We start from the raw sequence: 24,226 nt of genomic DNA, 5'->3' as shown, positions 1-24,226 counted from the left end.
TGGTACATGAGGTGCCAGCTCTACCAGGTGAGCCAGGTTTTAGCAACATATACTGTAAATCTATTTAGAAGTATTATTGCTGGCAACTCTAAATATTATTTTTTTGCAGGAAGAATGACACAGTACTAATTATCTTATTTAAAAGGCACGGCAAAATAGCTAATTTAATATAAGTCACTGGAATAACATCTTCTTGGCATACTGATTTTGAATTGTTCTTGGAACTTCAATTTTTCTTGCTTAAGGTCATCATCACAACACACCTGAAATGTGCAATAGGAGGTGTGTCTACATTCTGTACCGCACTTTTTGCACAAGTCTAGTTTATCACACCTACAAGTTTAACAGAAGACACACAAGTTCTTGTGCGTGCCTCCACTTTTACAGTCTCGACGCCTAGTTAGCCGGAGTTACTTTTGTCTTTATTTGAGCTGAATGGCTGGCAGCTATGAGATAATCACCTTCCTCTCTGTGCCCTGAAGCTGTGTCAGGCAGGCCTCAAGGCTTCCTAACCAGCAGTGAGCCTGAGCTGCAATATGCAGACACATTACACACTTCATCACACACACAAAAAAATTCCACAAGCAGCTACATTCATATTTATACAAGACAGAGTCTCACACACACACACACACACACACACAGACACCCTCTTTTCTCTTATTCATTTTGTGTGCGTGCCCTCCTTGGCAGCCGATGGAGATGCAAAGTAAATTGTGGAGTGTTCAGGAGCAGGGCGGCAACCATGGGTCTGTGTGTGGAGGAGACATTAGTGTGTGCATGTGTGTGTTTGTTTGAGGTGATGTGACATTTCTGGGCTGACATGAAGCGGCACTCTGCCCCCTCGCGCCTGGAGGGAGCTCCCGGGGAAAGACACTGATGGAGGTCTGGGGTCTCCAGGGGGGGATTTCATGGTGTGAACAAAAAGCCCTGCGCTGCGCCAGAAACGACCTGTAAAACACAAGCTGGAGTCTCCTCGCTACCTGCTTAATAATTTCATGAATGTTGTGGAAGCAGAAGACATGGTTCATATGTTTATTAGCATGGTGCATTGAGATAGTTCTACTCTATAAAATTACAATGTGGCCCTTTAAGAATTTGGGTTGTTTTTAATTTCGAATGAAGAAACATGATAAAATGGCATACAATTGAGACATAATAAGCCATTCACTTTTTTTATCAGGATTTTGAATTAGTCCTCATTTTAACAGCTTTTCAATCACAACATACCAGTCTTCAATTAACCAGTAAGTATTTTTTTCCTGAGGAATTCCAGCCCAAAAACTGCACTCAAACCAAACCAAACTAAAAAACAGATTGTTGGAGCTATTACAACAGCAACAAGCCACATTTCATCACAATTGATGTTGCAGCAACACACTCCTGCATTTAGAGCGTTTAAAATCCAACTCTAGATGACATGTGGACGACATGTGTTCCAGTGGAATATAAGGCTGACTGACTCAATGAAAGAAGCAAAACATCCTCTAACCTACACCTTTCTGCCGCCATGCTTCATACTCACAGAGGGTAATTCATCACTGCTAATTGCCTAAGTTAATCTTGGCACTATGTCCAATGAGCAAGCATGTTTATCGGTGTATGTGTGGGCGTAAGATAGAGCCAGAATTCGTACGGCTGCATGTAAAAGCATGACAGCTGAGAAGCAGCTCCACCCTAAAATTAAATTTCATTCATTTGAATCCCCCAAACTGTCCAAGATCGTAGCTGTTGTATACGTGAACTTTTTCTTCAGTTGGTATCTATCCGCTCGAACTGGCACACACAGTAAGTAGCTGTGCATTACAAAACAAGGAAAAGAGCCAAGCTCTGTCTCTAAATCAATAGTGGACAGTCAAAAAGAGAGTGATAGTGAGCAGGCAGAGTGAGGTGACAGACAGAATAATTGAGTAGTGCAAGCAGAGAGGAAGCAGCACCTTCCATACAAACTAATCCTGAAGCTTAGGGCATACAGTAAACCAGCACATAAGTGATTAGCCTAGAGTTCTACTATCAATCATCTTTGCCCCACACAAACACACACTACATAATCTAAGGTTATGCAGACATGTGAGAAAGTAGCAACCATAGTCACCCTAGGAGGGGATTGGGTTTCATGGATGAGGCAGCTGAAGATATTTCATGCAACATAATGCCAGAGCTGTTTGCCCGCCCCCTACATCCCCCCCTCCTCCCCCACGTCTCCTCTCGCCTATCCAAAGCACACGCAGACATTTTTTTTCTGTTGGAAAAAAACAGAAAGCCTGCAGGCTGTGTTGTTGTGGCCAACCTTGTGCGTGCATGAGAAAAGAAACGTGGGTATCGCTTACACAAATGGCCTGAACGAATGTGCGAGAGCCAGACAAAATATAGAATCTGAGCCACTGTGGCAGAGCAGGCCTTTCCTGTGTTTGTGGATGATGTGAACATGTGCATTCTGCTGAACATGGCTGAATGGCCTCTAACAGGAATGCATGTATATTAATTATATTAGTTCTTGAAACTGTGTGTGGTGTCCTCTAAGTTTGTCAAAAAACATTGATGACATTGGCTGACTTTGTACATTTCTGTTCTGCTGATGCATAGATCCAATGAAGGTTTGGTTTCCCTTTTGAGAACGAGACCTTCTGTCCCATTGAGATTACCTGCCTAAACAAAGGTGGAATCAAATTAAAAAAAATAAACATTTATTGTTATCAGTACATTATGTCAACATCAATGTTTAGACATTATTATAATTGGAATAAACAAAAAAGACCATCCATTTTCTGTGAAATCCGATCAATTGTCTCAGTTTAATAACTGCACCCGCTAACTTGCTAACTGATTAAAGGACCAGTGTGTAGGATTTAGTGGCATCTAGCAGTTGCCACTAAGTTGCAGACTGCAACTAACTGAACACAGCTTGTGTCTGTATTTGACGACCTCGGAATAAAGAACGGGCTATAAAGTGTGTAGGAGAAACTACGGTGGCTGCAAAACTCATGACAAAAGCAGTTTTTCTATAGCAGTATAGCAGAGATGAAGAAGAGTTAAATCTGGAAACTATGGAATCTTAAATTTTCTGCCTTGCCTCATAAAATTCAGTTAAAACGAGTATAATGTCTCACAAAACAGATAAGATTAATCCCAGCCATTAAAAAAAGATAACAGTAGGCTAAATGAAAAAGGTATGACAAGAAATAGGGAATCGTTCTGGCACTAAAATATACCAGGGAAAGGAAAGAGTGTGGTAGAACGGCTAAATGATGTACATTTGCCTTTAAATAGACAAGGTCCTGCAAATCCCCAACAGTGTTTCCAAGTTTATTATTAAGACAGGATCGCCAAGCTCTGTGAAGAAGTGATCAGCACCACTTTGGAAAAAGAGAGAAGAAATTGAAATTGTCACAATTTTATACTGAATTTGGGAACAGGCAAAAGCTATTGTAACGATATGCATTGCATAGTAATGACATAATGTGAGTAACGCTATTGCAAGTAACAAGTAACTACAGCAGAGGGTGGCATCAGGGGGAGTAACATTAATGTTAGAAGAAAATATTAGGAGAAAAATTGTGTGTTTGTTCATTCATTTAGTCTATATACAAGTCTCGTCAATTGAGCCTTAATTTTGCCGGGTAATATTGTGCTCAGTGGCAGACAGAATTGAGGCTTATAGGGAACCAATCTAAATGCATATGGTGTCAATATTCTATAGCTATTACACACTGCAATCAACATTTACTTGACAAAAAGAAAGAAAGTTAAAGCAAAAACGTTGTTTATTTCCTCTTTAAGCAAAAGCTAAAAGACCATGCTTAACATACATGTTTTACAGTGGATAACATGCTTTGTTAGGCAAAACATGAAGTGGAGCACTTAATTACATTTTATTTTATCAAGCGGTCGATTTAATGAACAAAGTGTGTTTGAAGTAGCAGACTGATTGCTAATTTTCAGATGTTGCATTTATGAATTATACAGTAATTAAACAACCAATTGTGCATTATCAAGGTATTTTGGAACTATTGGTTTATAGGTTGACTGGAACGCATGTGTCAAAGCTCATAAGGTAAAAGATTTTCTCTAAGACTGATATGATCTAGTCTGTCACTTTGAAATTCAGACTTTTCTACAACTATAGCTTGCATGAAGAGCTGTCACCGCAGTGAGAGAACATGCTTTGAAATTTCTGTCAGGCTGATTAATGGAGGAGAGCATCGAGAATTGGAAAGAGTATTGCTGCATCTTTGTACTTTTTCACACAATTTTCTCGCCACACCTCTGCGTACCTTAAATGCCATCAGAATATATTCCAGCCCCATAAGGTCACATCATAACGCCCTATTTGAACACATGATTGAGACATATGGTCTCCCACAGGACTTCTTTCGTTTTTTGCAGACGAGGCATTATATGTTGCAACTTTAACTGACATCGCTGAAAGATCTCCTGTTGAAACAGCTGAAAAGATGTCTGTCAGTTTATTCTATGAGGCTATGCATTTGGCACCCTCCGGTTACTTTATAGGGCTTCAGGGCACATGGGAGAAGTAGCTATCTGTCACAATCGATAATGAAGAGCGAAAAGATATCTAGAGACATAATAAATCAATTTCTGTCTGGATCTGAACCAAAGCAATACACAGAATAATACACAGAATGCATACATCCCCCAACCGTAGACATCACCCATGTGCCGTAAATGCAAGACAGAAATTGGTGCTCTAACTCAATGTCTTTGGTCATGTCATAAGCATCTATTTGAAATAGACAAATATTGGGTTTGGAACTGGAAATGGACCCAGTGTCCCTCCTGAGCAGATATATAACATCAAGAGAGTGCTGTTTGATTTAGTGCTATTAGAGTACCTTACAGCTATATTACATTCAAACATAGACCAATTCTATAACATTTGGGAGCCGTAACTGAACTAGCACAGCAGACCTTGGTGTGTCTGCCATCATGCAGTTTTTGGTTTGTTTGTTTTTGTGGTTTAGTCTTTTGTACTTTTTTTTCTTTCTCCTGTGGATTTCATAATGTATTCATCTTCTACTTATTTAAATATATATATATATATATAATATATTGTCAAAAGCAGAACATAATGTAGAGTAAATTGGGCTTAAAATAAAAAGAAACTACAAATGTACTATACAGGATTATTCTTATAATTACATACTATATACTGTATAACAATCAAGGTAAGGGTATGGGAAATCTTTTAAGGTCCAGTGTGTAACATTTAGGAGGATCTGTTGACAGAAATGGAACATAATATTCATAGGTATTTTCATCAGTGTATAATCACCTGAATATAAGAATTGTTTTGTTTTTGGTACCTTAGAATGAGCCGTTTTTATCTATAGATGGAGTCCGCCATGTTGAACTGCCATGATTCTACAGTAGCCCAGAAGGGACAAACCAAACTGGCTCTAGATAGGGGCATTTACGAAGCAAGGGAGTTATGATCTGCAACTACACCACTACATCCCACTAAATCCTGCACACACTGGTTCTTACTGTCTTTATATAAACTTTATATGAACTAATCCTGCTTAAGGCCCATGTATTGCCATCAGGGAGCTTTGTTCACATCAGCTTTACATTTGATGTCATGTTTACAGCCTCCCTGATTGATCTGATTGACATGGAGCTGCCTTGTCAACTTTGATGTGCGTCAAATGGCGTAGACCTGTATTTACTTTTGTCTGACCTCCTCTGGAGCTCAGAGATCAAAATAAAACCAGTTCAAAAGCTGCGTTTTGATCTGATATGAAGCTCTATAGCTCAACTGTCACATGTTCTCCCATGAGCTTTCAACATGTCAGACTCTCCTTGTCATCGCCAGGACCAGACAGATCATTTGTCATCATTTCAACATTAAGTACAATGGAAACTACAAACTTGCTAGAAAAGTAAATGAGCTAAAATGTTAAGGTAGAAAATGAAAAACACATAGTATGAGCAACAGTACAGTAGACGCAAGGGTCAGCTTGATTCTCATGCTTTGGGAAAAAGTGTCAGAAAACAAAAGAAATTGGATATCACTAACTGAAATGAACAGACATACTCTAAGTGCACCCCTATCTAGTTCCTGCTCCAGTGCAGTGCTTGAAAAAGTGATTATGTTTAGATGAATAACTGACTTCAGGACAGACAAGCAGGAGAGTAAAACACGTCATACTCACAGCGTAATTCCTTACATATCCCAGCTTTGGTACAAGAGAGAAAGGAGATTGTTTAACTACAGTCATTGAGGGGAAAATGAGAACACAATAACAACTTTGATGTTTGCTGTCTTGCGTTTTATGCACCACGTTGACCAAGTCACTTTGGAGTTGATTGCCTGAAGGTGTTTTTGTAGTAAAAACTATGATTTATTAAAGGTTTATGGTTTAATGTATTATGCATTTTGTGTTCAAGCCAAACCTGAAAAAGTAATGAGAGGGTTTTAAAGTTGACATTTTTAAACAGGATTTTTAGTTCAAATGGCCCTTTGATGTCTTGAGTCAGAATTAAGTGTAATAATTGCTGAAGCTACAACCGATAAAGCTCCTGCTCACGGTATAAATACTATCAAAATGTCATGAAAACTTAATTTAGCTCTGTCAGAAGCAGAATATACTGCATGTTTATGAAGGGCTTACCAGATGATGTAACATTTTCTGGCAGTCATATTAGAGCTCTCTGCTCTTAGAAATAATAACGATACAGTAATTGCAGATATGAACTTTTATATCGCACTGACTATACATAATTTATGTTTTACACACAAAAAAAGAACATGGCAAAGAAAGAAAGTTTTGTGTGTAAATAATGTTAGCATCTTTGCTAATACACCATCATGTTAGCTAACCGTAAGTCTTATAAATCTTGTTTACCCATTAGCTATTAGGTTAGGTATTAGCTAGGTTTTACATCATGGTAGTTGTATGTTAGTTTCAGTTGTTTTGTACAAATGACAAAAACGTATTTCTTCTCCCTGAAATGAACTGAGATAACCTCAAGCTATAATGTTAGTTAAACCTGAGTATAGCAGTGCTAAAGATAGGAGTTTACAAAGTAGGCTATGCTAAATTTGGAAATAATGTAACTATTAGTGGTCGTGGGAAATTTTGTTAAGTATAATGTTTCAAAAACGTCAATTGTTTCTCCTCCAAAAAGATTACATGAAGAAGCTAGCTGACTAAAGATAGGAAATAGTTCTTACGCTAAAATGCCAAAGAGAAAAGTGTCAGGGTGGTAGAATGCTAATTATATACCTTGCGTTAAACTCTCATGATCATATATGCATTTATTCACCATGAGTACAGCTTAACCAAACTGTTACCAGAGTTATTTTGTTTACTATTTTTAACTGTTTAATTGTTCACCACATGGTAACATTTTGTAATACTTGTCTTATGAACTTTCAATTGTATATTCTCTTCTGGAACTCACTGATGGTGGTCACATGAAGTTGCCAGGAGATTTGTGACATACTGTATCTGCAAAGTCTCTAAAAGGTGTTATATAAAAGTGTCCAGCTGTTGATAAGGAAGGAGTTGTACCTTATTTCTCTTAAAATAGGCTCTGCGGCAGGCGGCGAAGCACTTCTCACTGCAGAAGCTCTTCAGCTCACTCCCCATGCTCAGAGAATAGCGTTTGACACCAACCTTCTGGCACCAGGCGCACATGATCTGCACATTGGATGCATCTTCATCTAGATAGAAACAAACAAAAGTGAAAGCGAGTTAGGATGCCCAAGTTCAGTGGGTAATTTAATAAGGACAAACAACATATTCTTTACTACATTATCTCAGTTGAAACCTCAGATCCTTATCCCGGACATTCAGTCCAAGTACCATAAAAAAATAAAAAAATGACAAAATATTGTTATTTGCTTTGCTATGGTTTCACATAATCACTTACAGCTGGAAATGGCTAGATGTGTTATTTAAAGTCCCCCTAAAAATTATGATTTTTTACGTAAAAAATATTATCAGACACACATTATTGCTCCAAGCAGACTATTTGTATATGTCATAATACATGTCTGGAGGGGATCTTTAACACTCATAATGTCTTACATTGTACATAGTACATTATAACAAATACTGACTTCATGGTACAACTATTTCATTTTGTAAGTCTGATTCTGATTAGAAAATATCCTTAAGCAAGAGTGACATCTATTATGTTTTAAGTGTCGGAGAATATCAACAAGCATGCAACAACTAGATGTTTTAAACACAAGGACCAAAAGGCATTAAGTGCGCTGATTCGGCCCAGCTGCTGGGCTGGTTAAATCCGCTCAAGATTCAAGCCACAAAACCACTGTAGGACTTATAATGAAGCCCTGCCATGGGTAAATGCAGCAGAACCGGATGAGCCAGGGACATGGGAGGATGCCTATTTGCGGCTGTGCTCTGTGGGTATTAGAGAACCTGAAGTGGACACTAGGATGTACTTTGATGCTGGGTGTTCACACAGGAGACTCTAACAGAAGGTGTAGTCTCCCTGCGGATGTGCATCCTGTGTGAGTGTATTTACTGCACCACGGTCACAGAGAATTCTAAAATAATTGTCATAGTTTGTCTGAGCCGTCCCCTTTTGTGTAAGATGGGTGATGGGTTTTCACAGAGCAATCCATCTAAACGAACAGTTGAGAGAGTTCAAGAAGGTATTTGTGAGACAGTGTAGGCTACTTTACACAACTCTGACCTGATCTGACCTGATCTGAAGAAAGCCCACCCATCCATCTACCACTGCACACCAATACTTGTATGAGACCACTTTAATTTAGTTTTTTGTTTCTTCCTTTTTTCTTCCTAAATTATTCATAATGAGGGCAATTTGAGGGCAGGGAGAAGGGGAAAAAAGCCAAAAAAATTAAAAAACATGAGGAAAAGAACCAGAAATAAACTAATACATATACAACTATCCCCAGTGGCCCACAAGGACAGACAAACAAATATTTACATCATAGACGAGACAGAACATAAAATGGAGTTCACATAAAATACTGAGTCCTAGTCATGTAGTGAAGGTTAGGGTTAAGGGATGTTAATTATACAATGAATTTCAAGGTGACTGTAGACAGTGAACTGGCTCAAGTATAGAAAGTAAGTAAATATTAAATACGGTGATAATTAGTAGGTTTTATTTAATCAATTCCAATATGAAAGTACTGAGTTTAAAAGTATATATGTAACTAATTATATAAAAAAAAAAGTAGAAAAGAAGAAGGACACAGTTTTTGCAGCAGGGCCCGGACAGTTATGTATAAGTATTCTGCTATATGAGATTTATATGTATAAGTGTTAAAGTATATTTCTCAGTTAATGCTTCCTTGTAGAAAATTCATGACCTGTGTGGGAGGGTGGCCTTAAGTTCTCCTTAAAAAGAGAAAGAGAATGCATTGTAAAGAATAATTGTTGTTTTACAGGTCAAAAAGACTATACCCAGATCTCTTCTGTCTCCAAAGATCTATGATTAGCCCTAACAAAGTTCTGAGTAAATCTAGAGTTGACCTCAGCACATCCCCCTGGTCAGTGTGGGCAACAAATTATTTTAACAGACCCTCTGTGACAGCGAAATGCCTCTTCTGTGGCGAACTGCGACTGCTAGTGAGGAGCTGGGGGCTTTTAGTGCTGCCGCTGTTGCAATGAGACAGATCCTCGGAGATTCCCTCCAGTATCTCCCAATTATCACATTATGACTACGCGGGTGTGAGGGCGAAAAAAAGCAGGCCCATTAGTCTTTCACCCCCGCTCACCTCCTTATCGCACGCCGGCCAGGCTTTTCACCTCTTGTTGCGCTTAATGGATCTACAGGGCCATCAGATTTTAAGTACAAACTAACTCACAATTAAGGAAATAACTCCCTGGGGTCCTAAACATAGCACAGTCGACCTAACATGCATATTTTATGTCTTTCCCATCCTCTATCTCGTTCCTATAGTCTCTCTTTTTTTGAGTCTATCTGGACTGCTGCCCACTGCAGTGATAACAAAAAAACAAGGTATAGTTTTATTCTGAGATGACTGGGTGGGTGGATCAGGGTTTGTGCATTTCTTGGAATAATATATGTACCACAGCAGCGTAATGAACGGGATCGAAGGCCAACATGAAATCACAACATCTTTCCCAATGTCTCAAGATTTTCATACAGAGACATCTTGAGGTGGAGTTGTTTTTGCCTTCCAACATCCTGGCACCTCGTAACAAGCCCATCTCAAAACACTCACATCTGCATGAGGGGGGAAAAAAACCTGTCAGTAATTATGCAGCCTCCATAGTAAATGCCACCATCATCCGCCGTACCTGCACCTCAAAAGGTCCTTTGTCGGATTTTGCGGGGCACATGAATAATTCAGCATATGTGTGAGGGTGGGGGTGGGGGGGCTAGTTGAAGGGGGTGTCGGCCGGGTGGTGGGTTGGTGCTGGGCTTTAAGTGGGACCACACCATCTGTTTCCCCGCCTAGGCAGGGCCAGCGGGGACTCCTCTTGGGCGATGCCAAGGCGGCTCGCTAGCTCCGCCGGGGCGTACCAACCTCCTGTGCCGCAGCAGACGTAAGGGATAATGAAGCCCTCTGTCTGGCCAAGGAACGCGGACATTTCCTCAGAGAGTTGATGGGGTTATATTGACACTTGGGCAGGTGGAGGAAAACACGGTGTACAGCAGGTAGCTAGCTCATTAGTTGCCTGTCCCTGCATGGTTTGGAGGCTTTCAGGCCATTGCAAAGACAGAAAGTTTTCATGTTGCATAAACATTCAGTTTCTTGCAAAGTGCTGGAGAATCAGCAAGTAGGCTTATACTTTCAATACAGTGTAATCTGTCTGGAGAAGAGCTGTGGATGAAATCTATGCCAGTTCTTCTAGTTGGGTGTGGTTTGACTAGAGAAATAACCGTGTGTGCGTTTGTGGTTGGGCGAATACATCAGCAATCTGCGACAGGCTGAAAATGACCTTGATCTTTTTGGAAATTTAAAATGTAGCCTTGTTCCAAACACACAAATTGGTAAGCGTAGAACAGTTGAAACTTAATGTACTGGCTCTGGAGGTCGGATGGTTTGCCCATTTGAGTAGATTTTGATACTGTTTTTTGCCGGCAGTCATCATGTTTAAGTCCTTTTTGTGACAAACAAGAACTTTTTACAAACCTAAACTACTTTTCAATTCATCTACTGTATGTGTCTTTCAAAAAAAAAGTGTCATGCTCCCTACCTGCAGGGGGCTTGATCAGTGGCGGGGGGATCATGGGGACTATGATGGGCAGGTTGCCATGTTCCTTGCTACTGGGCGTGGAGGTGGACGGTGTGGTGGAGGGCTCTGTGACTCCGTTCCTGGACGCTGGCAAAGACTGGGAGCTGTTGGCTCGATCCGGAGAGCCTTCGCCACTCTCTGTTGAAGGTGGGATTTTTGGCAACAAGTTCTCTAGACAGAGGAAATTGAGCAAAATAAAACGTTTCTGAACAACTGATGAGATGCTGCAGCACTGCAAATCCTGCCATAATACAAGAGCCTAGCATGCCTAACATCTAACACAAAGGGTCCATTTCTAGCGTACTGGAGGCACAAGTGATGAGGTATGTCTGTTTTTTAAGGCAGGCTTGGAAAAGTTTACATTAAGAGCCATTATTTAGTGACTTATTTTGTGACTAAATAAGCAACAATGAAGGTTAAAGCTGAACTTATCAATATTCTAATGTTACAAGTAGATCAAATTAACAAATGCAATGTGAAAGAGGTCACCCGTAGAGACAAACCCACAGAGAATTATAATCAGCTCAACAGAGCATATTAGCTTCTTTTAGCTCATTGTTTTGGTTTTTCAGCCCACAACTTCACTATTTTGGTTCAGTCTCACCATTCTTGTTAGGAAAAAGCACTAAATGGCAGACAGACAAAGTTAGCAACTAGCTGGTGAACGTAGTTGAGCATTAAGCTAAAGAGTCATATATTTTACTCAGGAGCTGGTGGAGAGCAAAACAGAGCTAAAAGGAGAGCGAATATCAGACTAAGATTTGTCAGTTGGTCACAAACGAATGCTTATGTCTCTCTGTATCTCCTGGATGAGCATATGTTGGCAACTGTTCACTAACAAGCTCAATATATCCACTTTATGAGGTGATAGTATGTTAGTATGTTTGCAGCTCTCAAGTTGCCAACAAGTCAACTTACACAGGTTTAAAGTTCAGAAAGCATTCTTAGTTAATATGTTTCATCAGGACTGTGTAGGTGTGGATGTGGCTTCACGTAAGTGTTACAGTGCAGTGCTTTTACATAATTACAAAGAGGTGTCACAGTCGTGTTCATATATACTGCATTAGCCATGTTTCATCATTCATTAATAAGCACTCTTTTCATCATCTTATTATGAGAATACTGACTGCCAGCTAGGCAAAAAATGCATGCACTTTTTGATTAAAAAAAAAATAATAATGGTGGACTGTAGGCCATGTTTGAGTTCTATACCTTTGAGGACAGAGATGTGCTGTGGCGTCTCCCCGATCTCCAGGTTGTCAGAGTCTCTCAGCTCCACCTTGTCATAGCCGTACCAGCCCAGCAGCTCGTTCATGGTGTTCTCTGCAAAACTCTGCAACACAAACAGGTGACTGGTGAGACTCAAGACAAAGATCTTCATACAGGAATTGAAAGTGGACCAGCTTTGATGTAGACAAAATATTACTTGAGTTGCTATTCTTGCAATACAAGCTGCTACAGTACTGATAGGCAGTGATGTAGTAAATAAAATAGTAGCAAATTAAATGTGAGTAACCTCTAAAATGTTGTATACTATCACATGAAATGTAAATGTTACCGAGCAAACATCTTAACATTTAGATAACAGGACGAAGATAAATGAGATTTGAGGTCACTTGTAAAAGGAAATGCGACAATCTGATACTTTGATGCATTTTCCTGAGCTTCTCCTGAGACCTTGACTTTAAGACTAGCTCTTTAGATTTGTCCACCGTACCACATTTCTTTTACTAATTAGGCATATTGTGATGCCACTCAAAATTTAAAGCTGTACACCGAGAAAACCACCATTAAGGTTTTTCTTCCAGGTCTTCTTCATAAGTACAGGTCAACCTAATTGGGGCCAACTCTGTACAAACGCTGCATTCTGTGCATCCAGAAGAAATAATGGCCCCTATCACAGCACAATAAAAGAGGAGGATGTTATCAGAGTTTAATGAAGACTCTGATAAGAACCATATCACAGCACACTAACCAGCATTGAGAGCTTATTACAATACAGTAAAATAGAATACCACAGCACAGTAAACATAGTAACAGCAGAGATATCTGATTGGCTAAAAATGGCACGGGGGTTAAATGGACCAGGGGGACCACTGATTTATGGAGCCCAAAGCTGAGGAATTCAACAATATCATGCCTGAGAATATCATTCTCAGTGGGCCTTAACCCCCAACAGAAGCCAACTTCAAGGATAATATGTGAAAACCCTTAACATACAGTACAGTTCTCCCAGTTTGTTTCCACTTATGTAGCTTTAAGGGTTTTGCAGCATGGGTTTGTAACGACTGACCTACTGGACTGCTGTTTACTGAATAACCCCGAGCCTGACCAATATATATATATATATATTGGCCTAATGCAAACATATCAATGTTGAATCAGTATCAGTGTATATGTCAATATTGTCGATTTCTCAGTGTTCAATTCAAGAATTGTTGCAAAAAACATGTTATAGAATATTTAACTTAAATATTCTTTAAGTTAAATATTAAGTTATATGACGGTATTAAGTTATTTGTTTAACAAAGCAGCCTTCTGCGTACTGTGCATAGTCATATTGGTGCAAAATTGGTCTATTTATTCCAGCCCAAAAATTCACTATATTGGCCATACTGAGAAATGTTTCCCTCTGAAATTGGTATCGGTCTTAAAAGAGGCTCAATAAGAAACAGTGCAGAATTTAGGGAAATACACTTATTTGCATTCTGGCAGAGAGTTAAACGACTGATACCACTCATTGTTCAATACCACTCTCTTTAGCATAGCTTAGCATAAAGACAGAAAGCAGCGGGAAACAGCTTGCCTGGCTCTAAAAATAAAATTGTTATATCTCGTCTGTTGATACTGTACAAAAACCAAAGTGTAAAAACGACAAGCAGCAATTTTTGTTTATGCTAAGCTAAGCTTGCTAAGGCATCAATGTTCTCAACGGACTCTCAGCAAGAAAGCAAATACGCGTACTTTCCAAAATAATGAGTTATGTTTTTTTTTAAACATTTCACTTGTTACATTTTAGAGTAAACACATGGATACAGTACAAGACTAATAAAATGAGTGTATTTCAGTAAACTAATCCATTATGGTGAACAACCAATCGCAACACGGTAAAAACATTAATCAAAGAGTCAAATAGTAATACAGCTGTCACTGAGCAGTTAGTAACAGTATATAAACAGTATATGTCATGTCTTGCCACCCAAGTTGCTCTGAGCAAGGCACTAAAGTCCAAACATTCTGCAGAAGCACAGAGTGCTATGCAGAAAGTTAGTGCAGTTATGCAAAATAAATAAAACTCTATGCAGGTGAGACATTAAAGTATTTCCTCCATATTACAGCCTCTCACAACACAGTCAATAAAACCTGTACTCAAAACAAAACCATAACCCTGCTAATGCACACAGCCCATTATCACTATACACCTCTCAGCTGGAATATTCCCAGAAGCGTCTATTCACTGAACCCTAAACTATGGTAAATGGTTCAGCTATCATTTGACTCTAAAACATAGATGGAAATGCTCTTTATAGAAACAAACTACAGCAGTGGCTGAGGATGAATCAGCTGTAATTATTCGGTCCGTGTGATAAAATATTAGTCACAGGTCACTAAACTATCAGCTTACGGGGGAACACTGGTCCTCTGTTTTCTATTGCTGCTGAATACATTTTGGATCATAATAAACACATCTAATTCAGCCCTAGGTATGGAACCTGTATGTGCCTGTAAGTATGGAACCTGCCGTAGTGCTTGTTAATTAGCGCACAACAAGATCAGCTGGTAAAATCATATTACAGGCCCGCAGGGACAAACACCTGTACAGTACGTTGCCACAGAGATGACCCGCCTCGTCTTGCCATTGGTGGACGTGCTCCAGATCAAATTGACAAGACACGAGTCAGTTAATTATTTTATAGCCGGTCCCAGTTTACTCTGTGTGTTATCTCATCATGGCAGCAGTCGTCACTCAGCAGTCACTACATCAAGCAGTTAAATGTCAATTACAAACGGCTCCTGTCGATATGTCAGAGCCGCAGTGATCACGTCGGAGTGGTTCAGTGCCACCCAGCACATCTGACTCTTGACTCTGAGCTGATCTAAATTTAACAGCAAAATATGGACACACACATCCGCAAAGAGTGTGTGCATCTGAATTTCAAACCATTGCTACGTACTGTAGGAAAAAAGTAGAGAAAGCAAATTGAGATTGTGGCCTAACCTGAACTATGTCCTCTCCTCTTTCAAATGTTTCCTTCTTGCCTCCACTGTAGATTTTTAGTATGTTAGGATAACTGTTGCCTGTTTACACGTGATAACACAGAACTTCCCAGAAAAAAAGTTAAATATAATTGCCATGTCAGAGGGATGTCAGGTTTGGCAGTAAGGGAGGACTACCATAGACCTAGCATCCATATTAACTTTAAAGGCGCACTGGGCAACTTTACATGTTGCTTGGTGTGAAGTGACTTCAGCAGGTTCATGTCTATCAACCAGGCCAGTCTATGATGTTTTATAGTGAAGTGACGAGAGAGAAGAAAGAGTTCTTGGGAACTTGGGTGGCTGGAGATTGTTCACTCACTGCTGGAGACAGGTCTGAAGTATTGATTTGTGATTTCCTGTGGGTGGAAGAGTGACTGTATCTGAAACCAGGATTTAATTTGGTCAAACTACATGGTCTCAGTCGAGATGGGTGTTCTGAAGTATTTCCACAAATACCTTATGCAACTCTGAAAAAAGAAAAGAAAGAAATGCCTTGAAAGGCTTGTTGTACACGCTGACACAGCACGAAGCCTGAGCAAGTCCACAGCCTGCAGACAACAGGTTGGTCCACTGACTCAATTACTTGATACAAATTCAATTAACAGAGCACCAACACAAAGCGCAGTTTGGATATTGCTTACAGTGGTATTATAGTAAAGGAGACACAAGTGGGACTGAGCCCACACACACACACACACACACACGCACACTTGTTTAGACTGAGGCTGAAGTATCTCTTTGCATATTTGAGACACTGTGGCACAGTATAGACGTGACAGAGGCAGATTTTCTCCTGGTCTGTCAGCATATTCACTCTGTTTCTAAGCATTTTAGAGAGAAATTCATGATGTGTTGTATTTGTATCTCGGAGTAGTAGCGCTTCTCCAGGATCAGTTTTGCATCAGTTTTGCTTTGTTCTTACAGAGCAGATAGTTTCTGCTATTCTACGCAGAAGTGAATTTGCCACTCTTAGTGGAAGGACTTGGTCTAAATGCTGGTAAGGAATTATTGATGAAGAATGACAGGAGTTATTGATCTGCCTGTTATGAAATACCACTGTGGCGGCGTGGTCAATGGGTAGAGGTGGCACAAAGGTGCAGGGCACGGTTCAAGTCAATGACAGGTGAAGTCAAAGCACCATGTTGTGGTGAATGTCTGTATCTGCAGGAACGTTTCAGCATGCAAAGACTGTGTGTGAGAACATCTGGAACTCTCTGGACATCAAGGTTGGACAGTGTCAGCATTCAACAGTGAAAGGATTTGGAGCGATATTGTAATTAAAGTCTAATCCAAACACTTATAATCTCAGTTTTTTTGTCACTGAGGTTTTTAAAAGGGTGGTGAAAGCAGTGAAGGCTGTTAATGAGGACAGCTCGTGTTTGCAGATGTGACAGCAGTGCTCTCTCTGCCTGAAGGTCCCTGGAAGTTAGATTTAGTACCACTTCCTGAGCAGAGCTAAAGTTAGGTTCTGACAGCTATACACACAAACCATGTTTGCGCCCAGGGTGACACCCAGTGAACACGTTTTCATGGCATTTTGCACCACCTTAAGTTTCCACAGAAATGGCCAATAAATGTCTATGTTTGCAGTAAACGTTGGGGGCGTTACATGCACACATGCTTGCAGGTCAGATAAATAGTCCACAGGTGTGAATGAAAGTGACCCAAGCATTCTGGGAAAAGTTCATGTCCCAAACGATTCTTAAAATGATTGAAATTAATCAGGTAAAAAAGATGTCGGATCTCTAAGCTGAGAAATGGAAAATTCTCCAGAAGTTTTACAAATACTGTCACTCTATGTCAACAACAATTATTAACAAAATTAAAAAGTGAAAGACTCAAAGTGCAAACACGGGCAAACACAACTTGAGCAATTAGCCCAACTGCAAGGAGAGAACCTCAAGAATAAAAAATCTTCAAGGAGAAATCCTGCTTTTGAACAAACGAGTTGGAGCATAACCCAACCTGAATGTACTCCTGAGTAAAAACGGATGTAGCTGTAAAATAACCACATCACAGAGACAAAAACACAACATCTCTCTGTGTCTCTCTTTCCTTCCTACCATCCTGTCCTCTGTGTCACCCTACTACTTTGAGAAAGTGGGAGTAATTTTAAGAGTGGAATCTAATCCTGGTTGGCGGCTCATCAAAGCAGCGGCACCAACTTTGTCTCTGGGTGAGCTGGGGAGGAAGAGGAGGCACAGAGGCAGCTACAGATGTCTATATGGAACACTGGATGTATAGCCTTTTTCATCTGCTTTAACACAGACAAAACCTCTTTTTATCAGCTTTATTCACCCCAAAGTCTTCTAAGAACCTCTAACAGAACAGAGGTCATCAAGTTAGAAAATTTAAAAAAAAGCCTGCGGACATGGCATGGTGACTTCAGTTGTTCCGTCCATCTGTCTCTGCTTTGGCCCAGAAAACAACATCTTCACAACTACTGGACAGATTTACATGAGATTTGGAATGAAAAACCATGTTCCCCAGAGAATGATTGCTAATTATATTGTTGACCTCCTGACTTTTTGTTTACTGCCCCCATCAATCAATTTCACATTGACCCAAATTTTGGTCCATGACAGGGTTATATTAAAAAAACACAAAAAAGGCAGGAGCTCCATAAGATTTGTAGTAGATATTCATGGTCCCCAGAGAATGACTGTAAATCAAGAAGATTTAGAACCACCATCAGATAAAATGTCAACTTGTACACAAAAAATATACAAAACTAATAGCCACACTGCTGTGAAGTTTATATAGCTGCTGCCAAGAATACAAACCCTTTCCATTCTGGACACTATGATGTTTCCTCTAGTGCCACCATCAGACTAAAATATCAATCCATTAAATATACTGAGCACATGATTTTCCCCAAGAGGATAATGAGATGTCAATGAGGCTGTGCACTTTCCTCCGATATCAACCTTGAAATAAAGTGTGAAATCCCTCTGATAATAAGGCTCCAAGAATAACAATATCATCACTATATTGGTACATCTACTGCTAGTGTGGAAATGAATATTACAGCCTTCAGGGGTCACAACAGGCTTTACATGTGAAGTCTTGTTTTGTCAATAAAACAGCAGCAAAAGAAGTGAACTGACTGAATACATAATAATGACAACAGTGACTGACTGCTTGCTAATCAATGGGTCACTCATTGCAAAAAGCAAAGAGATGGCCATCATCATATTAACAATTGCTGTTTTTAAAGTAAAATATTGTAACGTTTAATAGAAGAAATAATGCACTCCTCTTACAAACAAGAGTTGAATTCATAAGCATCAACAGACTCAGGGGTTCTGCTGCTACAGCCTTACTTGGTCTGGTATGACCAGTAGATTATAGTGGCCAATGTTAGCTAACTTTAGATAGAAAGAGCCGTGTAACTGACATTATTGAGTCAGTTTGCTGACTTTATGAATCTTCTTTACTTGTGCTTACATTTTAGCATTTGTCATTATCCTGCAACTGTATCTTGTGGCAACAGAAATTACAGTCCTATTTAAAATCCCAGCAACCACATACAGGACAAGTGATAGATGAGGATGGATAATTATAAAAGATATTTCCACTATTATTGCCCTTCTATGTATGTGAGATGCCTAACGTGCTTTGTGTGACCATTAGTTGGTACATTTTAAACACCACTTTATGATGTCTTTGTTTTTCTCCTTTGAGAAAATTAAAAACTAGACATTCCCAAAGTACCCTTCATTTTTGTCATAACTTTACAAAACTGTGTACTATGTTAAGGAATGTGATTTATTCCTCTAATCCAATTTATAGAAGCTCAATTATCATGATTGTAATAAATCAGCTCATCATATTTAGTTGACACTATTGCAGAGAGCTTTAGTCATCATCAAATGTCTCATGGTCATTTTGAATACAGGTGCTGTTGAACAGTATTCAAAAACATTTCAACCGTCCCCATATGACAGTACTGGGTGCCACTAACTTGGTGTACCTTCTAAACTACCATCTAAGTGTACATACAGTGTATGATCTTTTATCATTACAATCAAATTATTATTTATTTTCCATCAGCTTTCAATTATCCCTGCCTTTACTGATGTCTTTGTTGAGAACTCTGGGTTAGACCTTTGATATGAGGATGATATTTCGGTGTATTTATCTACGCTGTAGAAACCTTCAGCAACAAAATACCCACACTGTCCTCTTTAGCATCGGCCAGAAACAGTTAAAGACAAGATGGTGGTTTGACAGAGCCTTTGCAGGATAATTAGTGATGTACTCTGTGCAGATACGGGGCAAATACGACACACACACTGACAAACTCACAAGCTGGCACTTTTTCTGCCTGTATTCAACAGTGGATAATGATAAAAATACATTTAAAGTCTTGCTTCTCTACAGTCTTCCCCCTTGTTTCCCTCCAGTAGGACCCAGCCATGGCCAGTATAGCTTGTGGTAATGATGGTGGTGGGAATTGGATACCTTGCGGGTAGAAACCAGAGCAGGTCACTGTATACCGTGATAACATTCCCGAATCCACACGCCAAGTTTCCCTTTGCCTCCTCCTTCTCCACTTTTCCACTCCCCTGCTCCCTCTCTCCTCCTCTGCCTCTCCCTCTCCTCTGCTTTCATTTCCCTCTACTTTCCTTGATATCTGATCCAGCAGAGACACTCAGGTTACAGTTTTTACAGCTTAGCCAGCCCAGCGCTGTATACATTCCTTTCTCCACTGTTTCTTACCCCACTCTCCAGCCTCTCATATCCCCTCCATGCCCACTCCTCCTTCTGCTTGATTACTCACCAGGGCTTATTTTACCGTGGCACACATTAAGGAGCCAGATGAAGGAAACACTGTCAGACTGTTTGGTTTTTCGGAGAAGTATGATCCCTCACAAGGACACATTGTGTGTCTGCGTGTGTGTTTTTTCCTCCAACTTTGGTCTGAATTATTGAAGATGAGAGAACAAACTGTCTTTTTGTTCTGAACACTTGCAATAGAAGAATCAAAGAGTTTTCTTCAGAAAATCAATTCATTAAAGTTCACTTACTGGATTTACTGTTCTGGTTGTAGGCATGCTACCATGTCATAGTGTTAATTAACTGCAACTCTGCAGGTCATAATGCTGGGTCCAGGCTTAGGTATAATACTCTCATAACCATGCAATATACTCTTTTTACCTTTTTTTAACATGATTCCACCAGATCCCATAATGTCCAATAACAGTGAAGGTATTTAAAGAGAGGCTGCAGCTATTTTCTACTTCACTAGTTTCTATCTTTGGATCACTGTTTTATTAAATTAAATTTGTAGAACGCAGCTTGTGATGCGTGTGTGTGTGTGTATGTGTGCGTGCGTGCGTGCAATAGGAGATGAAATTCAAGGTTGCGTAATGAGCTTCAATCGAACTTGTTTAGCCTTTGAAAGTGTTTTGACACCTTAACCACATCTGCTGCTCCATTCAGTAGCTTCCCCTGGTATTGATGGGGATACTGGAGTTGTCAGTGTTGTTTCTTTTCCTAGACACCAACAACACAGCACTGTATCTGATGTATTCCATTAAAAAAAAAAATCCACCAGCTACTGACATTTTTATTTGGCCAGGCACATCCTCAAATTCAAAAACTCAGACCCACAATTTGACTGATGACAGTTAGAAATCAGATGACAAATGAAGGCGCTTTGATCAAACGAGATGTTTAACTGACATGTCTGCTCTCCAAAACATATTGTAAGAGATGTCAATTCACTGAACCCTGAATGATGACCCATGTCACAGCATCTGTCATCTGAATGCAAAACTTACAAACCTGCAAATAAAACATCATTTCTGACTGATGGCTGACATCAAATAATTATGTCATCAGATGTGATAAATTATAAGAGGAGATTTTTTTTCCACCGTGACTCCAAATAGATTCATGGTAATAAATGTCTTTCTGCTGTAACGATAAAAATGACCAAATAAAACCTGGACTTGTGTGCTACAAATGTGGCAAGACAATGCTTCATTGTGCCTAAACGATGCTCGTAAAGATTTCCTCCATTCTGAACGCTCCACTGAGACCACCTCAAGTGCTCCCCTGATAAGAAATAAGGAAATTTCTCCATGGAGAGACCCTGCCTGACACCACCCTGCATCCCTCCCTGCTGTCATCAGGGCAGGAGGATGGTTATTTCTTCTCAAATGGAAAACCATGAGAAATATTTTTTAATTTCATCAGGAAGAAAATTCCAGTTTAACTGGCAGTTAAAATCCTGCCATTAAAAGAAATCCCATTTCTCCGGACCTCCAGTGCAGTTATAGGTAACAAGCAAGGAGAACTCTGAAAAGGTCTGCATCTGTTCAAGCTGCCACTAAGCAGAGCACACAAGGAAAATACCTACAGTAAAATACAGTATTCTAGATTACACTCCTTAAAAAATGATTTTAATTAGCTACATCATCAGTGCAATATTATTGTAGTTTATTGCCCGTTCCTTTTTGCTCTGTAATAATAATAAATGCATGTTTGGCAGCTGAGCTCATCAACAAAGCATCTAAACTGTCATCAATAATAAGAACATTATGTTTTACAGTTACAGAGGAGAAGCGGTGACACATGAACGCGGCTGGTATTTTGGACAGGTCTAAATACAAAAAGGCTGTATCACAGGGTTGCTTCAGGACTCGCTCAAAGCCAGCACCCTCGCTTTTCCTCCGACTGCCTCAAAATCACTATCTCCACTTTTATTCTCGATGTGATCACCTGCATATATCTGAGTACATGTGTGTGCCTCCAGCCAAATGTGTACAAACAATGAAGAGATGAAGACAAAGCGGACACACAGCCTGCCTCACACACACACACACGACCAGCGAGGAACACTTTCTTTCTCCACAATGAACCGCACGGAGAGCTCAGAGCTCAAATATCACAATGTGCACCGAGTAAAAAATAAAACCCGACCAGAAACGTGCGGGTGATTATTGGAATAGGGTCGTGCAGGCCGAACACAGGAGACAATGTGTTCTTGTCGAGTGCGTAAAGCTCACAGACGCACATCTGGATCACACGCCTCTGGGCAGCTGGGCAACACACACACACACATATAAACACAAACACACACCTAGACTCAGAGGCGAACCCACGCAGTCGACATGGACCCGCAAAAGCATCGGATAGGCGAGTGTTCCCCCATTGATTTATACTAATTATGCACATTGGCTGCTCTCCGTTGCGCCGTAGTGTAATAGTATTAATAGTAATAGTAGAGGCACTGTTGACGCCTTCACTGACGCACTGGATTTTCCATTAACTCTGGGTAAGCCATGAAAGGCAGCGCACACAAACGGCGAAATTATGACATGAAGCGACGGGAACGTACACCGTATTCTTGATTCAAAACTTCCTCGTAGAATAGTAGCAGTGAATGGGTGCCGCATCCATTGTGCAAGGCGGTAGGTTTGGCAGGGTGCGCTGCTGAGGCTGCCATTCAGCGTGGATACATGACAATAGAACTTGGGTAAAAAAAAAAATCATAAATCAAAGTTTGACTATCACGCAGCCAATTGCACTTGAGTGTAACGTATATTTCCACTGAGGACGCCTGCTTAGTGCCTCCACAGACATGCACGCTCCTCACAAACCACTCCACGCGTAATCACATGCAACTGGGCACAGACCCCTTGTTATTACCTTCATCTCTTCATTTATCTCCCTTTTCACCGGGTGAGCTGGTTTTCGGCTTCTTTTATTTTCCGGAGGTCTGCCCTCTTTTTCCATCTCTGCCATGTTTTCTCTGTGATACTTCTGTCAATATTTGCGGTGAGGAAGGGAGAGGAGGGGGTGAGAGAGGCAGCGGCAGCTGTTTACAGTCGCCAGACGGCGGATGTCTTGCAGCTTTTCAGCGGCCCGTGTGACGCTGGCGATGCCGCCGAGGGCTTGCGGTGCCCGGCTAAGTCAGCCATCTTCTGCCCGTATTCTCCACGGTCCGTGCACCAGTGGTGAGCCGCCTCTGTGAGTCAAAGGAGAGGTTGAGTGAGGGGAAAAAACGAGACAGGGGGAGGGGCGTCCGCTGAAACATTATATGACGCGTTGATGATCAGAGGTAGGCTATTTCTTCTCGCTTTCCCGCGGAGTGCAATCAGAGCAGTCACATCCACTTAGCGCTGCTCCCTGATGGTGACAGCCTGCAAGCAGCAAACAGGTGCTCACACAGTCACCCAGCCCCACATTGTTCTTCAGGGAAGTCTACAACCTACTGGAGTCCCTCATAATGACATTTAGTCTCTCTATCAGTTACAGACTTCACTGCTCCACCGACAACTTCAAACTGAAGTCAAGGCTGGAAGTTCCAGTGCGTTTATTTGCGTGTGCAGAAAGACAAGCTATCAGTGTTCATTAGAGACACTGTGCGGGTGTAGTGCCTTGCTCAAGGACACATCGGTAGGTCAGTGGATGTTTTTCTCCACCTTCTCCTCAACAGAGATAAAGGAAGTGTGTGTGTGTGTGCAATCGGCATAGAAGCACAGTCTGAAACCAATCCTTCATCGAGGGAAAAAGTTCAACACTCTCTCATGGCCAAAGGAAACTTTTTAGGTGTGTTGACTTTGTAAAGACTGAACCATCATGCTTCAGTCCCCATCCACTCAAAAATGAGTTTTTCTTCTTGTCCCTACAGTGTGCTCTTTGAATGCTCTATGTGCAGAGTTTGACTCTAGAAGGATGTTTTCACATTCATCTGCTGAAAGTTGAAAGTTTCTCTGTGCTCA

General features: G+C 40.5%; 1 protein-coding gene across 3 annotated transcripts in view; it reads right to left on the bottom strand.

The window, feature by feature from the left end:
* The window catches only part of sobpa (sine oculis binding protein homolog (Drosophila) a), a 39,896-nt gene extending 16,337 nt beyond the window's left edge, over window positions 1-23,559 (bottom strand). For 2 of the 3 annotated variants that reach the window (XM_035673805.1, XM_035673806.1), the window contains exons 1-4: window positions 23,151-23,557; window positions 12,444-12,564; window positions 11,193-11,402; window positions 7,536-7,687 (exon numbers count right to left, since the gene is read on the bottom strand). In XM_035673805.1, the coding sequence (XP_035529698.1) occupies window positions 7,536-7,687; window positions 11,193-11,402; window positions 12,444-12,564; window positions 23,151-23,246 (579 nt within the window). In that variant the 5' untranslated portion in view covers window positions 23,247-23,557. Of the gene's footprint in view, window positions 1-7,535; window positions 7,688-11,192; window positions 11,403-12,443; window positions 12,565-23,150 lie in introns of all 3 variants that reach the window. The other variant, XM_035673807.1, reaches the window with a different exon arrangement.
* Window positions 23,560-24,226: the final 667 nt, after the last annotated feature.

This window comes from Morone saxatilis, unplaced genomic scaffold (genome assembly GCF_004916995.1).
Source record: "Morone saxatilis isolate NCDOM2014 unplaced genomic scaffold, NCSU_SB_2.0 Contig3, whole genome shotgun sequence".
In the NCBI taxonomy this organism is placed as follows: Eukaryota; Metazoa; Chordata; class Actinopteri; family Moronidae; genus Morone; species Morone saxatilis.
This window is presented reverse-complemented; position numbering and strand designations above follow the sequence as displayed.